Here is a 23,307-nt window from a genome sequence, read left to right as displayed (position 1 = left end):
CTGTGCATGGGGGGAAGAGTCTGCGCATGGGGGGAGTCTGCACAGGGGGAGAAAGTCTGCATATGGAGAGAAGAGTCTGCGCATGGGGAAAAAGTCTGCGTATGGGGAAAGAGGTCTGTGCATAGGGGAAAGAATCTATGCATGGGGGAAGAGTCTGCGCATGGGAGGAGTCTGCACATGGTGGGAAGAGTCTGCACATGGTGGGAAGAGTCTGCACATGGGGGGAAGTCTGCACATGGGAAGAAGAGTCTGCGCATGGGGGGAAGAGTCTTCGCATGGGGGATGAGTCAGCGCATGGGTGGGAGGGGCTGCACATGGGGGGGAGAGTTTGTGCATGGGGGAAGAGTCTGCGCATGGAGGAAGAGTCTGTGCATGGGGGGAAGAGTCTGTGCATGGGGGGGAGAGTCTGCACATGGGGGTAGAGTCTGCACATGGGGAAGAGTCTGCACATGGGGGAAGAGTGTGCCCATGGGGAGAAGAGTCTGCACATGGGGGGAAGAGTCTGCGCATGGGGGGAGTCTGCACATGGGGAGAAGAGTCTGCACATGGGGGAAGAGTCTGCACATGGGGGGAAGAGTCTGAGCATGGGGGGAAGAGTCTGCACATGGGGGGAGTCTGCACATGGGGAGAAGAGTGTGCGCATGGGGGGAAAAGTCTGCGCATGGGGGGAAAAATATGCACATTGGGGGGAAGAGTCTGCGCATGGGGGAAGAGTCTGTGCATGGGGGAAGAGTCTGCGCACGGGTGGGAGGGGCTGCGCATGGAAGGAGAGTCTGCGCATGGGGGGGGAAAGTCTGCGCATGGGGGAAGAGTCTGTGCATAGGGGGGAGAGTCTGCGCATGGGTGGAAGAGTCTGTGCATGGGGGGAAGAGTCTGCGCATGGGGGGAGTCTGCACAGGTGGAGAAAGTCTGCATATGGAGAGAAGAGTCTGCGCATGGGGAAAAAGTCTGCGTATGGGGAAAGAGGTCTGTGCATAGGGGAAAGAATCTATGCATGGGGGAAGAGTCTGCGCATGGGAGGAGTCTGCACATGGTGGGAAGAGTCTGCACATGGTGGGAAGAGTCTGCACATGGGGGAAGTCTGCACATGGGAAGAAGAGTCTGCGCATGGGGGGAAGAGTCTTCGCATGGGGGATGAGTCAGCGCATGGGTGGGAGGGGCTGCACATGGTGGGAGAGTCTGTGCATGTGGGGAAGAGTCTATGCATGGGGGGAGTCTGCACATAGGGAGAAGAGTGTGCACATGGGGGGAAAAGTCTGCCCATGGGGGGAAAAATCTGCACATTGGGGGAAAAGTCTGCGCATGGGGGGAAGAGTCTGTGCATGGGGGGAAGAGTCTGCGCATGGGGGGAAGAGTCTGTGCATGGGGGGAAGAGTCTGTGCATGGGGGCAGAGTCTGCGCATGGGGGGAAGAGTCTGTGCATGGGGGGAAGAGTCTGTGCATGGGGGGGAGTCTGCACAGGAGGAGAAAGTCTGCATATGGAGGGAAGAGTCTGCGTATGGGGAAAAAGTCTGCGCATGGGGAAAATGTCTGCCCAAGGGGGAAGAGTCTGCGCAAGGGGGAAGTGTCTGCACATGGGGGGAGAGTCTGCGCATTGGGGGAAGAATCTGCGCATGGGGGGAAGAGTCTGCGCATGGGGGGGATGAATCTGCACACGGGGGAAGATGTCTACACATCGGGGAAGAGTCTGCGCTTGGGGGGAAGAGTCTGCGCATGGGGGAAGAGTCTGCACATGGGGGGAGAGTCTGCGCATTGGGGGAAGAATCTGCACATGGGGGGAAGAGTCTGCGTATGGGGAGAAGAGTCTGCGCATGGGGGGAAGAGTCTGCTCATGGGGGGGATGAATCTGCACACGGGGAAAGATGTCTACACATGGGGGAAGAGTCTGCGCATGGGGGGAAGAGTCTGCACATGGGTGGGAGGGGCTGTGCATGGGTGGGAGGGGCTGCGCATGGGGGGGAGATTCTGCTCATGGTGGGGAAGAGTCTGAACATGGAGGGGAGAGTCTGGGCATGAGGGGGAGTGTGCACATGTAGAGAAGAGTCTGCACATGGGGGAAGAGTCTGCACATGGGGGAAGAGCCTGCCATGGGGGACAGTCTGCACATGGAGGATGAGTCTGCACATGGGTGAGAGGGGCTGCACATGGGGGGGAGAGTTTGTGCATGGGGGAAGAGTCTGCGCATGGAGGAAGAGTCTGTGCATGGGGGGAAGAGTCTGTGCATGGGGGGGAGAGTCTGCACATGGGGGTAGAGTCTGCACATGGGGAAGAGTCTGCACATGGGGGAAGAGTGTGCCCATGGGGAGAAGAGTCTGCACATGGGGGGAAGAGTCTGCGCATGGGGGGAGTCTGCACATGGGGAGAAGAGTCTGCACATGGGGGAAGAGTCTGCACATGGGGGGAAGACTCTGAGCATGGGAGGAAGAGTCTGCACATGGGGGAGTCTGCACATGGGGAGAAGAGTCTACGCATGGGGGGAAAAGGCTGCGCATGGGGGGAAGAGTCTGCATATGGGGGGAAGAGTCTGTGCATGGGGAAAGAGTCTGCGCATAGGGGGAAGAGTCTGCGCATGGGGGGAAGAGTCTGCACATGGGGTGTGGAGTTGGCGCATGGAGAGAAATGTCTGCTGGGTGACTCCCCCTGGTTCCTCCCTGCCTGGCTCCGCTTGATTGACTTGTCTATAGTTAGAAAAACCTGTCCAACCAAGTGGTTAGATACCAGAGCTAAGCCACCAATCAGACTCTTCTCCTTGTGCTTAGACACTTTTCCCCATGCCGGGCTCTTTCTCATATTATATTTGCTCTAAAATTCCACAGCATTTTAGAGTAACACATTAAATTGAAGACTGGTTCCCGTTAGGATCAGACTACAGGGATAGTACAGAGGACGTAATATTAATGTAGAAAGGTCCTGAAAGAATTTTTTTCTATAGATATAAGAACTTTTTTGTAGTAGTTTTCATTTTAAAATGCCTACCATTGAATACTTAAAAATCAAAATTAATCTGAAGTATAAGGAAAAAACATGGCACTCACCTGTTTCTTCTTCAAAAGGCTTCTTTTTTTAATAAAACATGCAAATGAAGATCTGATCAAACTCTGATCAGAGTGTGATAATAGTGTGATCCAATTCTCACGGATAAGGAGAGCATGTATAAATTTTTTTTCTCCATTGTGTGGGAATTGGACTACACTCAGATGTCGCCCGAGTGCAGTCCATTGCTTTCCACAGACTCACTGACTTGCATGGCCGAGTGTGATCCGAATATTAGATAAAACTCTGGCACGCAGCAATTTTTTCCTTGGACTTTCTCTGTCCGAGGAAAAAATCTGACATGTGCACAGCCCCATAGACTAACATTGGTTCGAATGTGATCTGATGTTTTGTCAGATCGCACTCGTACTGAAAATACGCTTGTCTGCACCTGCCCTAAGTGGGGCTGATAATAAAGCTTAAAGGGGTTATCCCATGAACAAAAGTTAATTTTAATCATTGAATGTGTCTGACCGCATACAGAACATGGTCTGATCATACCACAGCTCCTGGGCAGGGGAGGAAGCACAAGAGAGTATACAGACATTTCAGCACGGGATCACAGCTCATTTTTTTTTTGAAGTTAAACATTGTTTAAAAAAAAGCAGTGATATGTTTTATCTCACACAAAGAATCAGCTGTGATCCCATGCTGTAATATCTGTATTGTCTTTTGCTTCCTCCCCTGCCCAGGAGATGTGGTATGATCAGACCATGTTCGTGGGAAAGCCCCTTTAAGATCATATTTAGATTTCAGAATTGGTTACTTTTGAAGAGCTGATTACACATCTGTGCTAATTTATCGCTTTCTTCTCTTAGACTGACATTGGCCCAAACAATGCCAAAGAGGTTGCTGCTACCGCACAGATCCTCACCTCTGAACCTGAGAATCTAAAATCAGATGACATTTCAAACGCAATAAAGATTGTAAACAGAATACTGAACGATTCCTCGATAGCTTCTGAAGAGCATGAGGTATGTACATTACTTTCTGAAGTAAGTGTTACGCTCGCGCCCGGACTGACTGATGTGAGCGTGGTTAGTGATCCCACTGGACCATGAACCGAGGAGTGCCTGGAGGGGCGTGACTAAGTATCAATCCGGTCCAACCAAGGTCACATGGCAGCTCAGTCGACTCCGTGAACCAGGGAGGAACCGAGCAGAGGGACCAGGTGCTACTCCAGGTCAGACCCCGGTCACAGCTGTTGACCCACACCGGGGAATGCAGGAACAGGCAGGTTAGACTGGCATATAGACAGGTGGGTATTGGCAGGCACGGCTGGTATGCAGACAGGTGGGTATTGGCAGGCACGGCTGGCATGCAGACAGATGGGCACTGGCAGGTAGGAACACAGGCAGGATAGGGACCAGTACAGATTGGGATACAGGAACGGAGCCGCAGGTGCGGTAGACAAGCAGAGCAGAGCAAAACCCGCAGATGCAGTAGAAAAGTAGAGCAGAGCAAAACCCGCAGGTGCGGTAGACAAGCAGAGCAAAGCAAAACCCACAGGTGCGGTAGACAAGCAGAGCAGAGCAAAACCCGCAGGTGCGGTAGACAAGCAGAGCAGAGCAAAACCCACAGGTGCGGTAGACAAGCAGAGCAGAGCAAAACCCGCAGGTGCGGTAGACAAGCAGAGCAGAGCAAAACCCGCAGGTGCAGTAGACAAGCAGAGCAGAGCAAAACCCGCAGGTGCGGTAAACAAGCAGAGCAGAGCAAAACCAGCAGGTGCGGTAGACAAGCAGAGCAGAGCAAAACCCGCAGGTGCGGTAAACAAGCAGGGCAGAGCAAAACTCGCAGGTGCGGTGAACAAGCAGAGCAGAGCAAAACCGCCGGTGCGGTGAACAAGCAGAGCGGAGTAGAGCGAAACCGCCGGTGCGGTGGACAAGCAGAGCAAAACCGCAGGTGCGGTGAACAAGCAGCGCAGAGCAAAACCCGCAGATGCGGTAGACAAGCAGAGCAGAGCAAAACTCACAGGTGCGGTAGACAAGCAGAGCAGAGCAAAACCCACAGGTGCGGTGAACGAGCAGAACGAAACCCCAGGTGCGGTGGACAAGCAGAGCAGAGCAAAACCGCAGGTGCAGAACCAGATACACACAAGGTACTTATAATGAAGTAGCGAGTGTACACAAAACTCAAACAGAAGTTCAGAGACAACGAGTTGGAGTTAGGTGCAGGTTCAGACACTGCAGGAAAAGGGAAGGTTTGGACATAGAGACAAACAGGTAACGGGCTAGGACACAGTTCAGACAGGAACTGAACAAGGAACAAGATACAGGAACGAGCCTGGGAACTCAGCCCCCAGGGTGGCAAAGACAGACTAGAAATCACAGATACAGGTAACAGGCCTGGGTATACAGTCCCCAGAGGCGGAACAGACAAGATACAGGACAGGACCTGGCAACTCAGTTGCAAGGAACACACTGAAGAGAAGTGTTGCTCAGGCACCCCCTACTGGGTGGAGGGGGTTTAAGTATCCAGTGACTCACAGCAATAGGCTGGGGAGGCATTAGGAGTGCGCACACAGTAACTATAAGAATCAGGCAGTAACCGCGCCGCCGCCCTAAGCAATCAGACAAGAGACACAGCAGGTACTGGAGCAAAGTGTGCAGCCTGGATTGATAGGTAAAATGGTGGTCTTGCATGGTGGGAGGTGGTAAGCCATGCCAGCTCACCACCAGGGATGTTACAGTACCCCCCCTTTACGCCCCCTATTCTTCAAGCCTACAAGGATTTTCTGCAGAGAATTTGGAGGCCGATCCTTCTCTTCAAGAAGATTACCTCTTCTGTCCACTAGAGGGAATGAAACTGGTCTCACCATCTTGGTAACTAGGATGCTTCCTCCCATCGAGCCATCCTCAGCAACAGATGAAGTGAGTGAAGTACCAGGAACAAGACACAGGAAAGTCTCTCTCCATTTGTTAATATTGGGTAGCACCCCAAAAGATACACGGGACTACTGGAGATCCTCCACCTGGTTGGAGGAGTGCAGAGACTTGGGGGTAACCACCGCCTTGACGTACACTTTGCCAAGCTTACAAGATGAAGTGGGCGAAGTACCAGGTACAGGGTGCAGAAAAGTCTCTCTCCATTTGTTATCAGGTAGCACCCCGAAGGACTCAGGAGGCAACTGGAGGTCCTCCGCCTGGTTGGAGGTGTGCAGAGACTTGGAGGTATCCACCGCCTTGATGGACTTATTGCCAGATTTGTTAGAGATGGGGGATCCTTGCTTAGGGACCAACTTCAATCTGGTTTCTAAGATGACACGTCTGCGAGGCGGGGCGGTGCCTAAAGCCAGATCATTGGTACAATCATCGAGACTGTGTGGGGACAAAGCCTCCGCTTCCATTCCTTCGGAGACTTCAGCGCACAGCGAGTCAGCGACTAGCAGATCTGGTGAAGAAGAAGAAGAAGACACTGCTGACTGTCCTGAAGATATGGGGACTGGACACCCCTTGTACCTCAGCAGTCCCCCAGGAAACACCATGCAGCATCTCCAGACCTGAGCGGGCACTAGATCTCTCGGCGCTGGACGACCTGTGATTAAACCAGACAGCACCTGGAATGTGAACTTCTTCATGTGTAATGCTCCAATCTGGAGCTTAATTTGTACAGACATATTTTGACTGTTTCTAAGTAGGGCTCGTCCTTCCGCTGACAATGCCCAAACCGGATTCTGGAGTTGTCGGACAGGAATCAGACACTGACTCTTCAAGGCTTTACGCCCGAAACTTCCGGTTAATCCGAGGCCTTCACTTGCCATGGAGACAGTCACGGTCATCTGTGGAGAGGAAACATTAACGCCAAGGGCAGCCTCTCCTACAGGCCTAATGTCTTGGAATTCTCCAACCTTCGCTGGACAGAGACCGTCAGGGTGTCCCAAACAACTGCAGCGGGACCGCAATCCGATTTTGTGACTGAGTTCCAGCCTCTGCTTTGCCTGATGAACATGGTCATCCTTCAAGGATTCTGTGCGGGTAGCTGCCTCAACAGGCTGGGGAACAGGAGGTCTTTGGGAGGACAGAACCTGGCGTGACGGTTTACCTCTACGCCTTGCACGTCTGGACTGCCTCTTGAGGTTGGGAAGAGAAGTATTCTGTGGAGCATTGTCATCCTGTGTGGATTCTGTGTAGGCAGCAGTCTCTTCAGGCTGGAGAGCTGGTGGGCTACCTACACGCATCACCCAATGGGACTGCTCCAGGATATTGGGAAGGGAAGCTTTAGCAGAAGCCTCAGGGTTAGGGTCATCGAAGACCATTAGAAAGGCCACCAGGAAGGCCTGCAGGTCAAAGACGATAGGATCCCATGCTTCCCATAGGGGGATGATCCAATTCAAGGCATCAGCCGCTAAGTAGGACATCATAAATGCTACTTTAACCCGATCAGTGGGAAAATAATGAGCATAGAATTTGAAATGCAGCATACATTGCTCCACAAACGCACGGCTTTGTTTTGGATCCCCATAGTACCGTGGTGGATCCGCAGGAACGAGTGCTGATAGCTTCATTTGGGCTGGTGCGTAAATCGCCTGGACCTCAGCTTGAGAAATTTTTTTTTCCTTGGTGCATGTATTCGCCAGACAAGAATTCAAATGTCTCCGAGAGCGAAGGGCCATGGGGCTCAACGGGGACCATGGCCTGAGCAAACTGTTACGCTCGCGCCCGGACTGACTGGCGTGAGCGTGGTTAGTGATCCCACTGGACCATGAACCGAGGAGTGCCGGGAGGGGCGTGACTAAGTATCAACCCGGTCCGACCAAGGTCACACGGCGGCTCAGTCGACTCCGTGAACCAGGGAGGAACCGAGCAGAGGGACCAGGTGCTACTCCAGGTCAGACCCCGGTCACAGCTGTTCACCCACACCGGGGAATGCAGGAACAGGCAGGTTAGACTGGCATATAGACAGGTGGGTACTGGCAGGCACGGCTGGTATGCAGACAGGTGGGTATTGGCAGGCACGGCTGGTATGCAGACAGGTGGGCACTGGCAGGCACAGCTGTTATGCAGACAGATGGGCACTGGCAGGCACGGCTGGCATGCAGACAGGCGGGTACTGGCAGGTAGGAATGCACGCAGGATAGGGACCAGTACAGACTGGGATACAGGAACGGAGCTGCAGGTGCGGTAGACAAGCAGAGCAGAGCAAAACCCGCAGGTGCGGTAGTAAAGCAGAGCAAAACCCGCAGGTGCGGTAGACAAGCAGAGCAGAGCAAAACCCGCAGGTGCGGTAAACAAGCAGAGCAGAGCAAAACCCGCAGGAGCAGTAGACAAGCAGAGCAGAGCAAAACCCGCAGGTGCAGTGAACAAGCAGAGCAGAGCAAAACCCACAGGTGCGGTGGACAAGCAGAGCAGAGCGAAACCGCAGGTGCGGTGAACAAGCAGAGTAGAGCGAAACCGCCAGTGCGGTGAATAAGCAGAGCGGAGCTAAGCGAAACCGCCGGTGCGGTGGACAAGCAGAGCAGAGCGAAACAACAGGTGTGGTGGACAAGCAGAGCAGAACAAAACCGCAGGTGCAGTGGACAAGCAGCGCAGAGCAAAACCCGCAGATGCTGTAGACAAGCAGAGCAGAGCAAAACCCACAGGTGTGGTAGACAAGCAGAGGAGAGCAAAACAAGCAGGTGCGGTAAACAAACAGCGCAGAGCAAAACCCGCAGGTGCGGTAGACAAGTTGAGCAGAGCAAAACCCACAGGTGCGGTAAACAAGCAGAGCAGAGCAAAACACACAGGTGCGGTGAACAAGCAGAGCAGAGCGAAATCGCAGGTGCGGTGAACAAGCAGAGCAGAGCGAAACCGCCGGTTAACAATCAGAGCGGAGCAAAGCAAAACCGCCGGTGTGGTGGACAAGCAGAGCGGAGCGAAACCGCAGGTGCGGTGGACAAGCAGAGCAGAGCAAAACCAAAGGTGCGGTGGACAAGCAACGCAGAGCAAAACCCGCAGATGCGGTAGACAAGCAGAGCAGAGCAAAACCCACAGGTGCTGTAGACAAGCAGAGCAGAGCAAAACCCGCAGGTGCGGTAAACAAGCAGTGCAGAGGAAAACCCGCTGGTGCGGTGAACAAGCATAGCAGAGCAAAACCGCAGGTGTGGTGAACAAGCAGAACCAGATACACAGAAGGTACTTTCAATGAAGTAGCGAGTGTACACAAAGCTCACAAAAAGAAAGTTCAGAGACAACGAGTTGAAGTTAGGTGCAGGGTTCAGACACAGCAGGAAAAGGGAAGGTTCGGACATAGAGACAAACAGGTAACGGGCTAGGACACAGTTCAGACAGGAACTGAACCAGGAACAAGATACAGGAACGAGCCTGGGAACTCAGCCCCCAGGGTGGCGGAGACAGACTAGAAGTCACAGATACAGGTAACAGGCCTGGGTATACAGCCCCCAGGGGCGGAACAGACAAGATACAGGACAGGACCTGGCAACTCAGTTGCAAGGAACACACAAGAAAAGTGTTACTCAGGCACCCCCTACTGGGTGGAGGGGGTTTAAGTATCCAGTGACTCACAGCAATAGGCTGGGGAGGCATTAGGAATGCGCACACAGTAACTATAAGAATCAGGCAGTAACCGCGCCGCTGCCCTAAGCAATCAGACAAGAGACACAGCAGTTACTGGAGCAAAGTGTGCAGCCTGGATTGATAGGTAAAATGGCGGTCTTGCATGGTGGGAGGTGGTAAGCAATGCCAGCACGCCGCCAGGGATGTTACAGTAAGTAGATATATAGGAATTTGCGCAGAATCAGGATTTGCATCATACAAATTCATTAAGAAAACATTTTGCACACCAGTTTTAAAGAAGGGATTGCAGGAGTAAGATGCAGTACATTAATAAAGAGGCGAGTACCGTAATTTCCAAATGTTTCACATGCCTGCCTGCTGCTCTTTAATCTTTTGAGATAAAATAGTGGAATTTCTTATGACCAGTGAGTGCTACAATTTTCTTCTTCATTGTGTGGCTCTTTAATGAATTTGGTCCATCTTTCAACTGTTGTGAGCCACCACAAGACATGGACGCCAGACATGATGAATTTTTCTGGCCACGCCCTGTCCTTTATAAAAACTTGGTGGAGCTGGCCGAAGCTAGTGTAAAATGTAAAAAGTCTCAACATTTTCCCACTACTTTGAGTTGCACAGATATTTTGCAATATTTCAACCATTTTTACACCAGAGAACTGGAAAAAACTGCTTGATGAATTAGGGCCATTGTGAAAATGCTCCTAAGGGCTCATTCAAACGTCAGTGATTTTTCTCATTTGCAATCAGTGCCATCAGAGTTTGGTTATAGTCAGTTTTTACCATCAGAGTTTGGTCAGAGTTTTATCATTTTTTCTCATATGAAAAAAACCCTGATGGAAGTTTCTCAAGCGTCTCCCATCAGTCTGTGAAAAACGGACAGCACACGGATGGCACTCATAGACTTGTACTTGTGAGTTTAGAGCCATATGCTTACACAGGGAAAGCTCTAGACGTATACATCAAAGAGCCACTGAGCTCCAGATGATGGATGCCAAAAGCGTGACCTCTTGAAGCCATCAGGCTGGTATACATCAGTATACATTTTATTTTACCGCAGCTCAGTAGACAACCCTATTTTATATAAAGGTATACTGTGAAAAAGTATATACTGTGAAGTCCAGGTGGTTAGATACTCTCTGATCCAACATTTTTCACCTTTTGTACAAATTTTGTGCAGTTTGTATGACTTTTCTTTGCTCTTATTAAGAACTGATTACATTTAAACTTATAGCAAATGCTAGGAGCGCAATTCATACTTGCCTACTCTTCCAAAATATTTGGGTTGCTCTTGGAATAAAGGGAGACCTCTGGGACTTTCTGCAGTGTAAGCTACGCCAAACATGCCAAAAACCTCCTGGAAATCAGCTCTTCAGGGAGGTGTCTTTATTCAGGGGGATAGGTAAGTGGTGGGCATGGAGAAGTGGGAAATGGACATGGTAGGGCGTGTAGAGATGGAAAAATGGGAATTGATGAACGTTACTTATGAATGAAATTTTTAACACCCATATGATGTCAGAGAAAAATGGCCAAGAATGATATAGCTATAGCACTGGACCCTAAAATAGCCCAAAGGGTCACTACCAGACAACTGTGGCGGTGGTTTATCTCCCGTGAGAACAAAGGATTGGGTGTTGATAACCAACATGCCTATTCTTCTTCCCCTCCAACGTTTGCTGTTAGGTGAGAGTCAGGTCACCTCCATCCACATTAGATTGCACCGGTCCCCATGAGTTCAGCCACCTTTCATGTAATGTGTATGATGTGTATGAGCGATCATCTTTATTGTTGAGCTTTCAGAGACTGGCAGCAGGTTTTTATAGAAGAACTGCTGAGCGATTTATGGTGAATAGTACTGTGACAGGGAACCACTTACATTCTCTGAACCTTATTTTAATATGACTCAATAATTCACTATAATACCGTAAAGCGTTACAATTGGTTAAAGTTTAACCTTCCTTTGTGAACATAGTGAAATTTCCAACTCTATCAATGGCTACATAATATGATTTGCATAACCATAATACTTTCTTTCTGCAGGTGGTGGTTTCTGCAGTTACCACTGTTAGCCAGATTTTAAATGCTGAATCTGATAAATTTAGCAATGAAATTGTAGAAAAAGAAGCAGAAAGGTAATTGCTATGCATTTTATTTTTGAGGTAATCATTACCGCTTTGCGAATATTTTTTTTCAAAATGATCTAATTTTCTGAGAATAATAGTTCTCATAGAGTATCGCAGTGAACATTCCTCTGTCAGCGATACAAATACCAGACCACCAAAGAAAATTACCTCTTTTATTCTACCTTTTAAAGCTCAAAGGGAATCTGTCAGTAGGATAAACCCTTGTAAGCCGTCTATATGGACCTGTAGCAGAGGAGCAAACAAACAACGTCCAATCCAAGGTGGTGTAGTCCAAAGTGTAAAGTTTATTCCGCCATCAAGTTACAGTTACAATGTTTCGAACTATAGTAGGTCTTTGTCAAGTGACAAAAACTTACTATGGGTCGAAGCGTTGTAACTGTAACTTGATGGCAGAATAAGCTTTACACTTTGGACTACACCTCCCTGGATTGGACGCTGTTTGTTTGCTTCTCTGTTGCTTAAATCTTCCAAGTGGGTTCCTTGGAATTTTGAACGAGCGTCTCATACAATGAGTTCTGTCAGCCTTCCTTTCTATTCCTGGTTTATATGGACCTGTAGGTCATAGAAAGCTGAATAAAATGATACTCTGATATCTGCAATCTGATGTCTTATTAGAGAGAAATCCACATTTTTATTAATATGTAAATGAGCTGTTAAGATGTATGTGTCGGACATAGATCTCCCTGATAATCTGCCTACAAAGCATATTGTAATGAAAGGGTTTGTTACCAGTGTGAGACATGTAATGACTGGCAGTCTGCTCTCCTGATGTCATCCGAGTGCAGTCCGATATCCGCAGACTCAGACAATGGAGAAGATGGAGAAATTAAGTTTTCCATCTTCTTCTCAGTATGCTCCAATTCTCTCATCCACGAGAATCAAATCACACTAAGCTGATACTATGATCAAACTCTGACAGAGTTTGAGCCGAGTGTCATTAGCATAATCGGCCCGATTCTCTCGGACGAGAGAATCATAAATCGTGTGACCCCGACCTAAATGTTGTAAGTTAATGAAAACTATTTACATGTTTCAATTAACTTTTTTCTTATTTCCAATAGTTTAACCAGGACACTGGAGGCACTTTCTGTGAACACCACTAGACCTGTTTTATCAGTGGTGCAGCCTAGTGTTGCCATTGAGACACGTCAGCTGTCTACAGTGAATTTCAATGGAATCTCGTTTATGTCATTAAGAGGTATAACTCATTATTCAGTAATATCTTTATAAATTCTGTATGCAGATAGAAATAGCTGTCAATCCATGTATTGCACCACTTCCTGGATCCCTAAACTCAAAATAACCAGGGAATAATAAAAAAATACAAGTTACTCTATTTTTTTCTGAACAAGCCTATAGAACAATCCAATTAGGACAATTTTATTTCGGATAAAGAGAATTGTGCCTTGATCATTAATGCGCAGTAATAAAAAATGAATCATGTGATACAGATAAAAAGTGAAATGTTTAGATATGATCAAAGTACTGCTGTAAAATACTGTGTAATAACATATTGTAATTTTGCCAAAATGAAGGCGAAGAGAAAATCAAACAGCAAGCTGCTATTAACAGGAAAGTCAGCAAGATAATGAAAATGCAAATAGACTTAGGATGTCGTGAAGGTTTCTGGGGAAGAAGTGTTTATTCAGGGTTTAAATTAGTAAGAAACCACATTGTCTTGTGATGACTCATACCAAACATGAGCTTTGTAGCTGATCAGTACATTATACTGTATTTCTTAGGGCTCGAGGAATGCTTGTTCGTCAGGTGAAATGATTTTAGCTGGCTTAAAGCACCACTCCAGTGTTTTTTTTTTTTTTATTTCAATGCTGGAGTGGGGCAACTAATCTGAGTTCCCAGCCCCTAGTATTATACTCACCAGCTGCCGTCTTCAGCTGTTCCCAGTGCTGCTATTGTCCCGGGCCGCCATCTTGTGACAGTCAGAGGTAACAGTCATAAGCTCTCAGTGTAAGTCTATGAGAGCCTCGTTCTGGCTGTCATAGACTTACATTGAGTTGTGACTTCTGGCTCACCCAGCAAACACTGGAGTGATCCGGCAGGTTACAACCTGCAAAAGACTTACCGGAGTGGTGCCGATAAAAGATGAAGATGGCGACTGGTGAGTATAATACTAGGGGCAGGGAACTTAGATTGGTTGCACCACTCCAGCACTGCAATAAAAAAAACTCTGGAGTGGTGCTTTAAAATTAATTATTCTCGCCAACACATCTATGCTCACAGAACGATTGTATTAACGATTTTTCTGTGCGCATGGAAGTGAGGTCGGCTTGTATAAACTGGTCATTAAATAAACACTGATTGGCTTGCAAGTATTGTAATTGGTCGGCGATTGTTTAATGGCCCCTGTTGGCCGTCTGAATGCAGCCTTAGAGTGCTGGCTCTCATGTGCATCTACCGTGCATTAAAGGGCTATGTTCCAGTTACCTGCATGGTGGGTGGCTAGGCGCAAGTTTGTGCACAATAACTGCCAATTGGACCTCTTTATACACTGCAAAATTCATCATAGTGCAGACCATACAACTATTAGAGAGGGAGGTTTTTGGTCCCATCCAATTTGCTAGTGTGGCGCCCCTGATGGTTCAGTCGCCACAGAGGTACTGCACCTCACCCAGAGGTGTGGTGTCTCCTTCTCTCAGGTAAGGAGGGAGTGCTGCCCGGAACCCCAACACCCGCATTCAACACTACACTGCTCCAGGCCGGTTGGAAGGGCAAGATGCACTGTGTTCCTGCTGAGCCCTGTCCCTGGCTGGAGTGGGGGGAACCAAAGAGAGGGGGAACCAGTAGTGGGTGTGGGTGGAGGATGTAGAGTAGGGGAGCACCATAATAGGAGGTATATAAAAGGAAGCCATCTTAGGGTTGCAGGAGAACGGACAGTAGAAGAGTGGAGTTGAGTGAGGAGGGGAGCAGAGTATCTTCAGGAGCTCTGCTCCATAAGTGGGGCCTAGTAAGAGAGGCCCAGGAGGGGAGCAGAGGAGAAAGGCTCCGTTTGACAGAAGGGATCCCAGGGGGTACGGTGAGTGCAGGACGGCACCCGTACGCCCGAATCTGCCAGGTGTCAGAGGGATCAGGCCGCAGGAAGGGAACTGGTCCCTGGACCAGCTGTGTTACTCCAGGTCTCGGCTGGAAAACCGGAGACTTCTGCACTTCCATGGTGCAGTTGCCACAGCCTCACCCTAGTCGCCGTGAAGGGCATCAAGTAGGTCCGGGAACTCGAGGTTGCCCAGAGGGACTTCAGAACACCCGAACGGGACTGTGTGTGGGAAAGCGCAGGGCAGGAGGGAGAAGACCCGGCGCGAGAAGTCGGTCTAGTAAGGAACATAAAGAAAGCGGGTTCCGTTAAGCGCTCCTGATATACTTGAGAAAGTGCTGGACCCCTTGCCTGGTGGATGCAGTGCGACGCGGGAGGCTGACACCCGTACAGTGTACCTGAGGAACTTGAACAGAACTGTGAGTAAACTCGGATGACTGCACTCCACTGCCTCCGTCAGTTATTTCCGCTGCGCCATCTCTCCTGCACCACAAGCCCCAGCATCACCATCATCTATACTACACTGCCCTGGGGCCCGCTCCACCTGTGGGGAGCCGTTCCAACCCAGCTGCCCTATCAACCACCCCAGAGGTCTGAAGCAGCGCTGGTACCTATTACCAGAAACCACAGGTGGCGTCACGAACACTTCCTAAGAACTACAAATCCCATATAAATATATTCTACCCCCCTTTTTGCTGACTGCCCTGGGCCACGGACTGGGCCGCAGCCACTGTGACATATCCTTTCCCCAGCATCTATAGGCCCGGCACCGAGTACCCCACGGCCCTCGGGGCGCATCACTAGAAGGTAGTGAGAACCTGTGTTAGCCTTCAGGAACAGCATTATTAGCAAGCAAGGGAGTGGAAATTATACCAAGTGTTATGTAAGGAGTGTGAATTGGGACCCAAACACAAGACTCTTCTGTCCTGGTTGACACCCTCAAGCCTTCTGTGTATACCACTGATAGTGATCATGTTTTATCTCTGGATTTGGTAACCTATGATTTTTATTTTTTTTTGTGTTTGTCTGTGTATAGGGCTAACAGATGACCTGGTGTCCAGTAGAATCATTGTTGATAATGACACTTCCGAGTTTGTGCTCAATGAAACAGCAGAAGTACAGATTTTTGTCAAACCAGTAGGAAGTAAGTACATAAGGCCATGGGAATTGTGGGGTTTTGGACAAAAATGCTCCTTCTCTCTGAAGTCACTACAACATTGTAAAGCAAATGTAAAAAGACTACTATGGGTCATCGCTTATCGAGAGGGCAAATACGTCATCCTCCTGTCTTAACGTGGGTGCATGTGATGTGAAAAAAAATCTACATACCATGTGTTCAAATAATTTAGATGTCCGTTTTCCATTTATGCGCTGATAGATATATGTGTCTCTGATTGATGACAAACTGTAACATCCATCACTATGGCATCCCAATGTAAAAAACACATACGTCCAAATATGAGTTGACATAACTAAGAGAATGGTGTTTAGTGTCTAGCAAGATATAAGAAATCTAACACACCGTGTGCGCCGCCGTGATTTGTCACCTCCTCATATTTCCTAGACAAAGTGTACGTCATCTAACTGTTAGCATTTGTAAGTGCAGGCTATTATGTAAAGAAAAAACAGCATAGAAAACGTAAAAAAAATACATAAAAAACCATCAATTGCAGGCAGCAAAATTATCACATTGCCTTCAAAAGTCTACTTGAATGAGAAAAGTGTACAACATATTATTCGAGATAATGTCATTCCAAATTCTGAGATGATTAAAGAGGATTTGCAGTTTGAAAAGGATAACCTTTATAAGTGTTTAAAATACTTAAAATTACCCAAATTTTCCCCAAAATCCTGACTTCGGCGTCTTCCAGATTGTGATTAAAATTTCCTGTGTTCAGCCCATCATACGGGCAGCACGGTGGCTCAGTGGTTAGCACTGTAGCTTTGCAGTGCTGGGGTCCTGGTTCAAATCCCACCAAGGACAACATCTGCAAGGAGTTTGTATGTTCTCCTCATGTTTTTGTGGGTTTCTTCGGGTTCTCCAGTTTCCTCTCACTTAGATTATGAGCATCAATGGGAACATTGATGATGTCTGTAAAGCGCTGTGGAATATCATGGCACTATATAATCCAAACATAATTAATAAATCATCAGTGTTGTGTGTGAAGAGTGCTGGTGTAATGTTCATATCAATAGCCAAGCCGGCCCACTTCTCTGTTTAGGCATCAGTCATGACTGAAAAGGGGGCTGTATTAGTAATTGAACTGAGCCAAACAGACAGTTTTGTTCCCGTGATGAACACCAGCTTTAAGCTGCTGTGTCGCAGAACCAAGTTCCGAATCATGTAATCTTTGGGTGTGGGTGAAAGCAGGAGTTGCTGGGTTTTAGGAAACCCAGTCAGCATTACGGTGCAGAGAAGAAACTGATTTTCCTGTGTAACTGGGGCTAATATTCCAGCCCCAGTTACAGGTGAAATCATCACTAAAAAAAATGTATTAATATGTTCAAATGCCCTCATCACCCCCAAAGTCTTCTAAGGCCTTATGTGACCTTAAGGCATAGTGGCCAAACTAAATGAAAAAAATGAATACATTAAAAGGAAGGAAACAGAAGAACAAAACAAAACAGTTTTTAACCCCACTCCCATAAAAAATGTCTAATATAAAAAATAATTTCTACGGAAAGGGGAATTTAAAATGTTTTTATCGCTTCTTTTGTGGTCGTTAAGAGAAAAATGTGAAAAATAAACACGTATTTCATTTTTTTCTTAATATTTTCTCTCTCTATAAGCAACATAAAAGGAATATAAAAATTGCAGAAAAATTAAGCCTCATGAATCACGGAAAAAGAGGCAAAAACCATTTTGGTATCCAAACCAGAATTTTTTTAGAGACGTTAAAAGTGCATGTACAATGTATGATAAACCTCGATAATGTGCCTGGTTAGACATAATGTAAAATGGCTCAGTTCTGGACTGGTTAAAGATATTTTTTCTAATTTATTTATTTTATTCACTTATATAGTGAATAATTTGCGGGGGGTTTCCTCCCACACTCCAAAGACATAGTGATAGGGAATGTAGATTGTGAGCCCCAATGGGGACAACGATGATAATGTCTGTAAAGTGCTGTGGGATATGAATCCAGGACCCCAGCACTGCAAAGCAACAGTGCTAACCACTTCAGTTGTATTCTGCCCCCGCTGTGTCCAGCAAGTATAAAATAAGAATAAAATAAAAAACATTATACTCACCTTTACACCTAATTCTCTGAAGCCATTGTCCTCTGTAAAAAAAAATAAAATAAAAAACAACCATAATACTCACCTTTCCGACATACTGTCCCACGCTGTAATCCATCTGACTGACAATTCTGCATCAGCGTCTGTGGTGGCTTGAGGCGACTGTACACAATGAGGAGCAGAGGAGAATGACTCACTCCAGCAATTGGGCCCCTGAACTGTGCTGAGCTCAGTGAGTGACAGGACAACACTCAGTGAGTTCAGCGCAGGTCAAGGGCCCATTTGCTTGATCAAGTCATTCTCCTCTGCTCCTCAGCGTGTGCGGTCAGATGGATTACAACGTGGGACACTTATTTAGTCTTCGGACAGGTGAGAATAAGGATTTTTTTTATTTTATTCTTATTTTTACACTAGGAAACGGCGGGAGCAGAATACTACTCTCAACATTGTCCCCTGCTGGTGCTGATCGCTGCACCGACAGGGGTCAATGATGAGGGCAGCGTTCAGCACCTTGCGATTGGGAAAAGTGCTAACTGATTCCCAGGCGCCAGTATGTGTGATACTGATGCGGCACATGGCTGTGTCATACACACAGACACACGTACACGGATATCTCCGGTACTGCTTCTTCCAGTACCGGAAATATCCGGACGTGTGAAAGAGCCGTAATACAGAGCTATGAATTCCCTATTTGGGTCTGTAGCTCTGTAAAATCTTTCTGTCTGTAGTTCAAATTGTGGCACTTTTTGTATATTGATTCATAATCACCTAAATGGAATTTGTATAAATCTGTCTTGAGTATTGGAGTTACAATAAACCTAAATTTACTGAATACTGTTAGGTATGTATTGCACTGTGCACCAAGAGTAAATGTTTTGCATAGAAATGTGTTTTTTCTCCCAGTATTTCCATGCAAAATAAATACAAACTGAATATTTGAATCTAGTAGAAAAATGTATTACAAATATTTTATTATTTAACTTTTTTTTTTCTTGTGCAGAAATGAATGATAATGACACTGTTGGATTTGTCCTGTATCAGAATGATAATTTGTTTCCTTCTAAGCATAAAAAAACACTGGGATTTCGAAAGAAGATAATTTCTGCCAGTATTTCTGGAGCAAGTGTTAACATTCAATTTAGCTTCAATCAGCAGGTACATTTTTGATATTGGCTTTATTTCACAGTGTAAGTTTGTGAATATGGGTTACTCATTTTGTCAACAGCTTGTTCAATAAACGATCCCAAAATTGTGATTCAATGATAGAAAATTGCAAACCAAACTCAATGGTTGTATGATTTTGATAATAATGTTCATCCAGGCCAAATGCGCTCCCAAGAAGCCAGTGAATACTGTGGGTATATATTTTCCAAACGATCTTTATCTCTCAAGTAAATACAACGCGTTTTGACAAGATTATGTCTTCCTCAGGTATATTCTCAGAAATTTTTAAGATACAACTTCTTCTGGCTATATGGTTATTATTATTCATGTGTATTTGCCTTTTATTTAGTGAGAATTACCTACCAAAATTATATTTGAAATATTTCCTCTACTTAGTGTTGTTTCTCTACAGCTCACTACCATTTAATAATTCGAGAGCATCGAGAAACTCCAGCACCAGACATAGGGAAAATATATATTCTTGTACCGGGTTAGCCAGTAGATAGCACCAGACAAAAATCTTGAAACATTACTTTTAATTCCATTTTCTTAACCCTTCCTTTCCTGAGCCATTTTCTATTTTTTTTGTTTTCGTTTTTTCCTCTTCTTCTTCTTCCAAGAGCCATAACTTTTTTATTTTTCCGTCAATATAGCTGTATGAGTGCCTGTTTTTTGCGGGACGAATTGTACTTTTCTACCATATCGTATACTGGAAAACAGTGAAATTGCAGAAAAACTGCAAGTCCACAATTGTTTTGGGGTAGTTTATTTGCCATACTCACTGCATGGTAAAACTGACTGATTTTCGAGGTCAGTATTAGTACGCAGATACCAAACCTGTATAGCCTTTTTTTTATTTAAGTGCTGAAAAAAAATTCAGAAATTTGTATGAACATTTTTTATTGCTTTTGCCGGCATTTTCTGAGACTCGTAGCCTTTCTCATTTATCAGGATATTGAGCTGTGTAAGGGCTTATTTTTTGCGTCCTGAACTGACATTTTTATTGATACAATTTGTGGGCGGATACGATGTTTTGATCGCCTCTTATTGCATTTTATTGCAATGTTGCGGCGACCAAAAAAAAAATAATTCTTGTGTTTCGATTTTCTCGCTACATTGTTCACTGCCTGGATTAATTTATTTTACATTTTGATAGGTCGGACATTTCTAAATGCAGCGATACAAAATATGTGTATTTATTTTTTTGTTTTATTTTCAATGAGGCAAAACAGAAGTGAGTTGAACTTGTGTTTTTTCTATTTTTTAAAAAAATTTGTAAAATACTTTTACTGTCTTAAATAGTCCCCATAGGGGACTTGAAGCTGCGATCATTTGATCGCTAGTGCTATACATAGCAGTGATTCAGCACTGCTATGTATAATAGAAATGGCGATCTCCTATGAATGCCAGTCATGAGTCGGGGTTCACAAGAGGATTGTAGTGACATTCACGGGGGTCTTCAGCACATATTTAAAAACTCTCAATACTTATGTTGTGTTTTGAATCCAATGAAGACCCTATTCAAAGAGGACATTGGACATAATGCATTTCTAAGAGGGTCAAATTCTTAAGGAATGATTCACAAATACCTGATTAGACCACACTGATGATATGTCCAGGTGTACATTGATTACAGTAAAATTCTGATGCAAGTTAAAATAGACGTGGATAGTACATTCTGTATAGATAACAGATGGGTCTATAGTCTCTGCATCTCTTCTGATGGGCTCAGGGAACCCAATCTAATACTATTTCCCAACTATTATTCCTCGAAGTCCTGAGATTCCGAAGAACTTGTTCAGGGATTCACTGAAAAGCAGCAGTAATAGACAATATTTTTATACTTGGGTTGAGAAATGTATTTCATAGCTTATAGCTTGCTGACAAATACTTGGAAAGTTGTCAGAATACAGAATGCTTTATTAGTCAGTACGTAAAGTGTGAAGGAATTTGCTGCTCGCCGACTTGATATGGAAGTCTCTGTATTGATTTTATAGTTCATTTATTTATATATTCTGTATGTATATATGGTTTTATCTGTGCAGGGGTGAATGGTCTTTCCATTCATTTTTCATTAGGTTCTCTCTTCTTGTAGAGGAAAAACCAAGAAGGTTCCTGCATCCGCCAATAATTAGAAGTTTAAAACATGACTTTTAATGAAAAAAAAAATTAAAGTTTTTTTTACAAAAACATATCAATGAAGTGGGAGAAGGGGAAGGGGTGACACGGGAGAGGAGGATAAAAAGGACACGGGTCAACGCGTTTCAAACTTTGAAGCTCTTAGTCTTGATTTCTCAGGACTACTACTGCCCAGCTGCCGGGTTGGAGTCCGTTACCGCATTCTTCATATGGAGGCTTCAAACCATCTACTTGCCACAGCACAGAATATAACCTTTAATAAATACTTTAAAAATCAATAAAGTGCTGAGTGCCCGTGTAATGAAACCACAAAAAAACAAAACATAACAACATAAACGTAAAGAGTGTTATGGCAAATGCTCCTAAGATATCTGTTTTAGTTTGACAATACCTATAGTTCACTCTCCAAGTGCTAGGTATCAACCTTTTTTAGCACTCCCATGGTATTATGGTATACCAAGCATTTACCAAGGAGACAGCATAAAAAGGAAATCACACATAAATATCACAGAAAATCGCTTCCATAAGATCCCTACAATTCCACATCAATTATTTCAATGTGTAATCATTTCATATAATCCTTTAGCCGCTCTAAACAAACAGATGAGGAGCCTCTTATGACCATCCAGGCTTAATTCCTCATACTGGCTACTGGATAGATCGCCCTTTTCCTTCCATCGTAGGGATTTATAGGGCAAGTTAGTTAGGGATAGCCTCCGTTGAGTGGGGGCGCCACTTGCGCAGGAAAAAACGGGGTGCTACCCTCCACGTAGGTAGGGTCTCTAGAATGGTATGATTATAGGTTTTAACTAGGGCCCCTATTTCTTCTTTTTCTTTTCTCATTCTGGGAGGTCTAGTAACATCAGATTGAGTCTAAATCTTTTTTGAAATCTCTGACCAAGAAATATCCCCTGCATTGTCAATATTATAATTTATATATATGTACAGTACAGACCAAAAGTTTGGACACACCTTCTCATTTAAAGATTTTTCATGACTATGAAAATTGTACATTCACACTGAAGGCATCAAAACTATGAATTAACACATGTGGAATTATATACTTAACAAAAAAGTGTGAAACAACTGAAAATATGTCTTATATTCTAGGTTCTTCAAAGTAGCCACCTTTTGCTTTGATGACTGCTTTGCACACTCTTGGCATTCTCTTAATGAGCTTCAAGAGGTAGTCACCGGAAATGGTCTTCCAACAATCTTGAAGGAGTTCCCAGAGATGCTTAGCACTTGTTGGCCCTTTTCCCTTCACTCTGCGGTCCAGCTCACCCCAAACCATCTCGATTGGGTTCAGGTCTGGTGACTGTGGAGGCCAGGTCATCTGGCATAGCACTCCATCACTCTCCTTCTTGGTCAAATAGCCTTTACACAGCCTGGGGGTGTGTTTGGGGTCATTGTCCTGTTGAAAAATAAATGATGGTCCAACTAAACGCAAACCGGATGGAATAGCATGCCGCTGCAAGATGCTGTGTGTAACATACCTGGCGGCGTCCTTGCATAGTGGTCCATCTCCCACTGTGCAAAAGCGCGCACTTGATCTCCAGTCCAGTCTGCTAGCCTGGCTTCCCTCCATGCTGTCTGTTTGCCTCTGTTTCTGCTAGTTAAGGGCGGCGCCCGATCACTTCCTGTTTCTTGTACCTGCTGCGGGCACACCCCTTGTGCGTCCTCAGCCTATTGCTGTCTGTCATCTGGTATTTAACCCAGCTCCTCCCAAGAAACCCTGCCTGAGCATTGTGTTCTGTCAGTTGGCTTCTGGTCACTGATATGCCAGGTCCCGTTTATGTTTCCTGCCTTCGGTATTAGTTCTCGTGTCTGAACTGTGTCCTGTCTGTATTATCTTCTAGCCTGTTGTCTTCTGCCTATCCTGGAGGCTGTATTTCCTGGCTTGTGTGAACACGCTCCTAGACTGTTCGTTCCGCCTTCTAGGGGCCGCATACCTAGACCCGCTCCTGTATCTTGCTGCTGTGTCTGTTCTTGTCTGAATACTCTCCTAGCCTGTTTCCTGTTTTTCTCTATG

General features: G+C 46.0%; 1 protein-coding gene across 2 annotated transcripts in view; it reads left to right on the top strand.

The window, feature by feature from the left end:
- Positions 1 to 23,307, top strand: part of ADGRG7 (adhesion G protein-coupled receptor G7) — a 68,042-nt gene that overhangs the window by 16,999 nt on the left and 27,736 nt on the right. For both annotated transcript variants that reach the window (XM_073668086.1, XM_073668085.1), the window contains 5 exons: positions 3,852 to 4,007; positions 11,580 to 11,671; positions 12,745 to 12,881; positions 15,769 to 15,876; positions 18,973 to 19,127. In XM_073668086.1, the coding sequence (XP_073524187.1) occupies positions 3,852 to 4,007; positions 11,580 to 11,671; positions 12,745 to 12,881; positions 15,769 to 15,876; positions 18,973 to 19,127 (648 nt within the window). The remainder of the gene's footprint in view (positions 1 to 3,851; positions 4,008 to 11,579; positions 11,672 to 12,744; positions 12,882 to 15,768; positions 15,877 to 18,972; positions 19,128 to 23,307) is intronic.

This window comes from Phyllobates terribilis, unplaced genomic scaffold (assembly GCF_046119375.1).
Source record: "Phyllobates terribilis strain yellow unplaced genomic scaffold, ASM4611937v1 Scaffold_2__4_contigs__length_985480577, whole genome shotgun sequence".
NCBI lineage: Eukaryota > Metazoa > Chordata > Amphibia > Anura > Dendrobatidae > Phyllobates > Phyllobates terribilis.
This window is presented reverse-complemented; position numbering and strand designations above follow the sequence as displayed.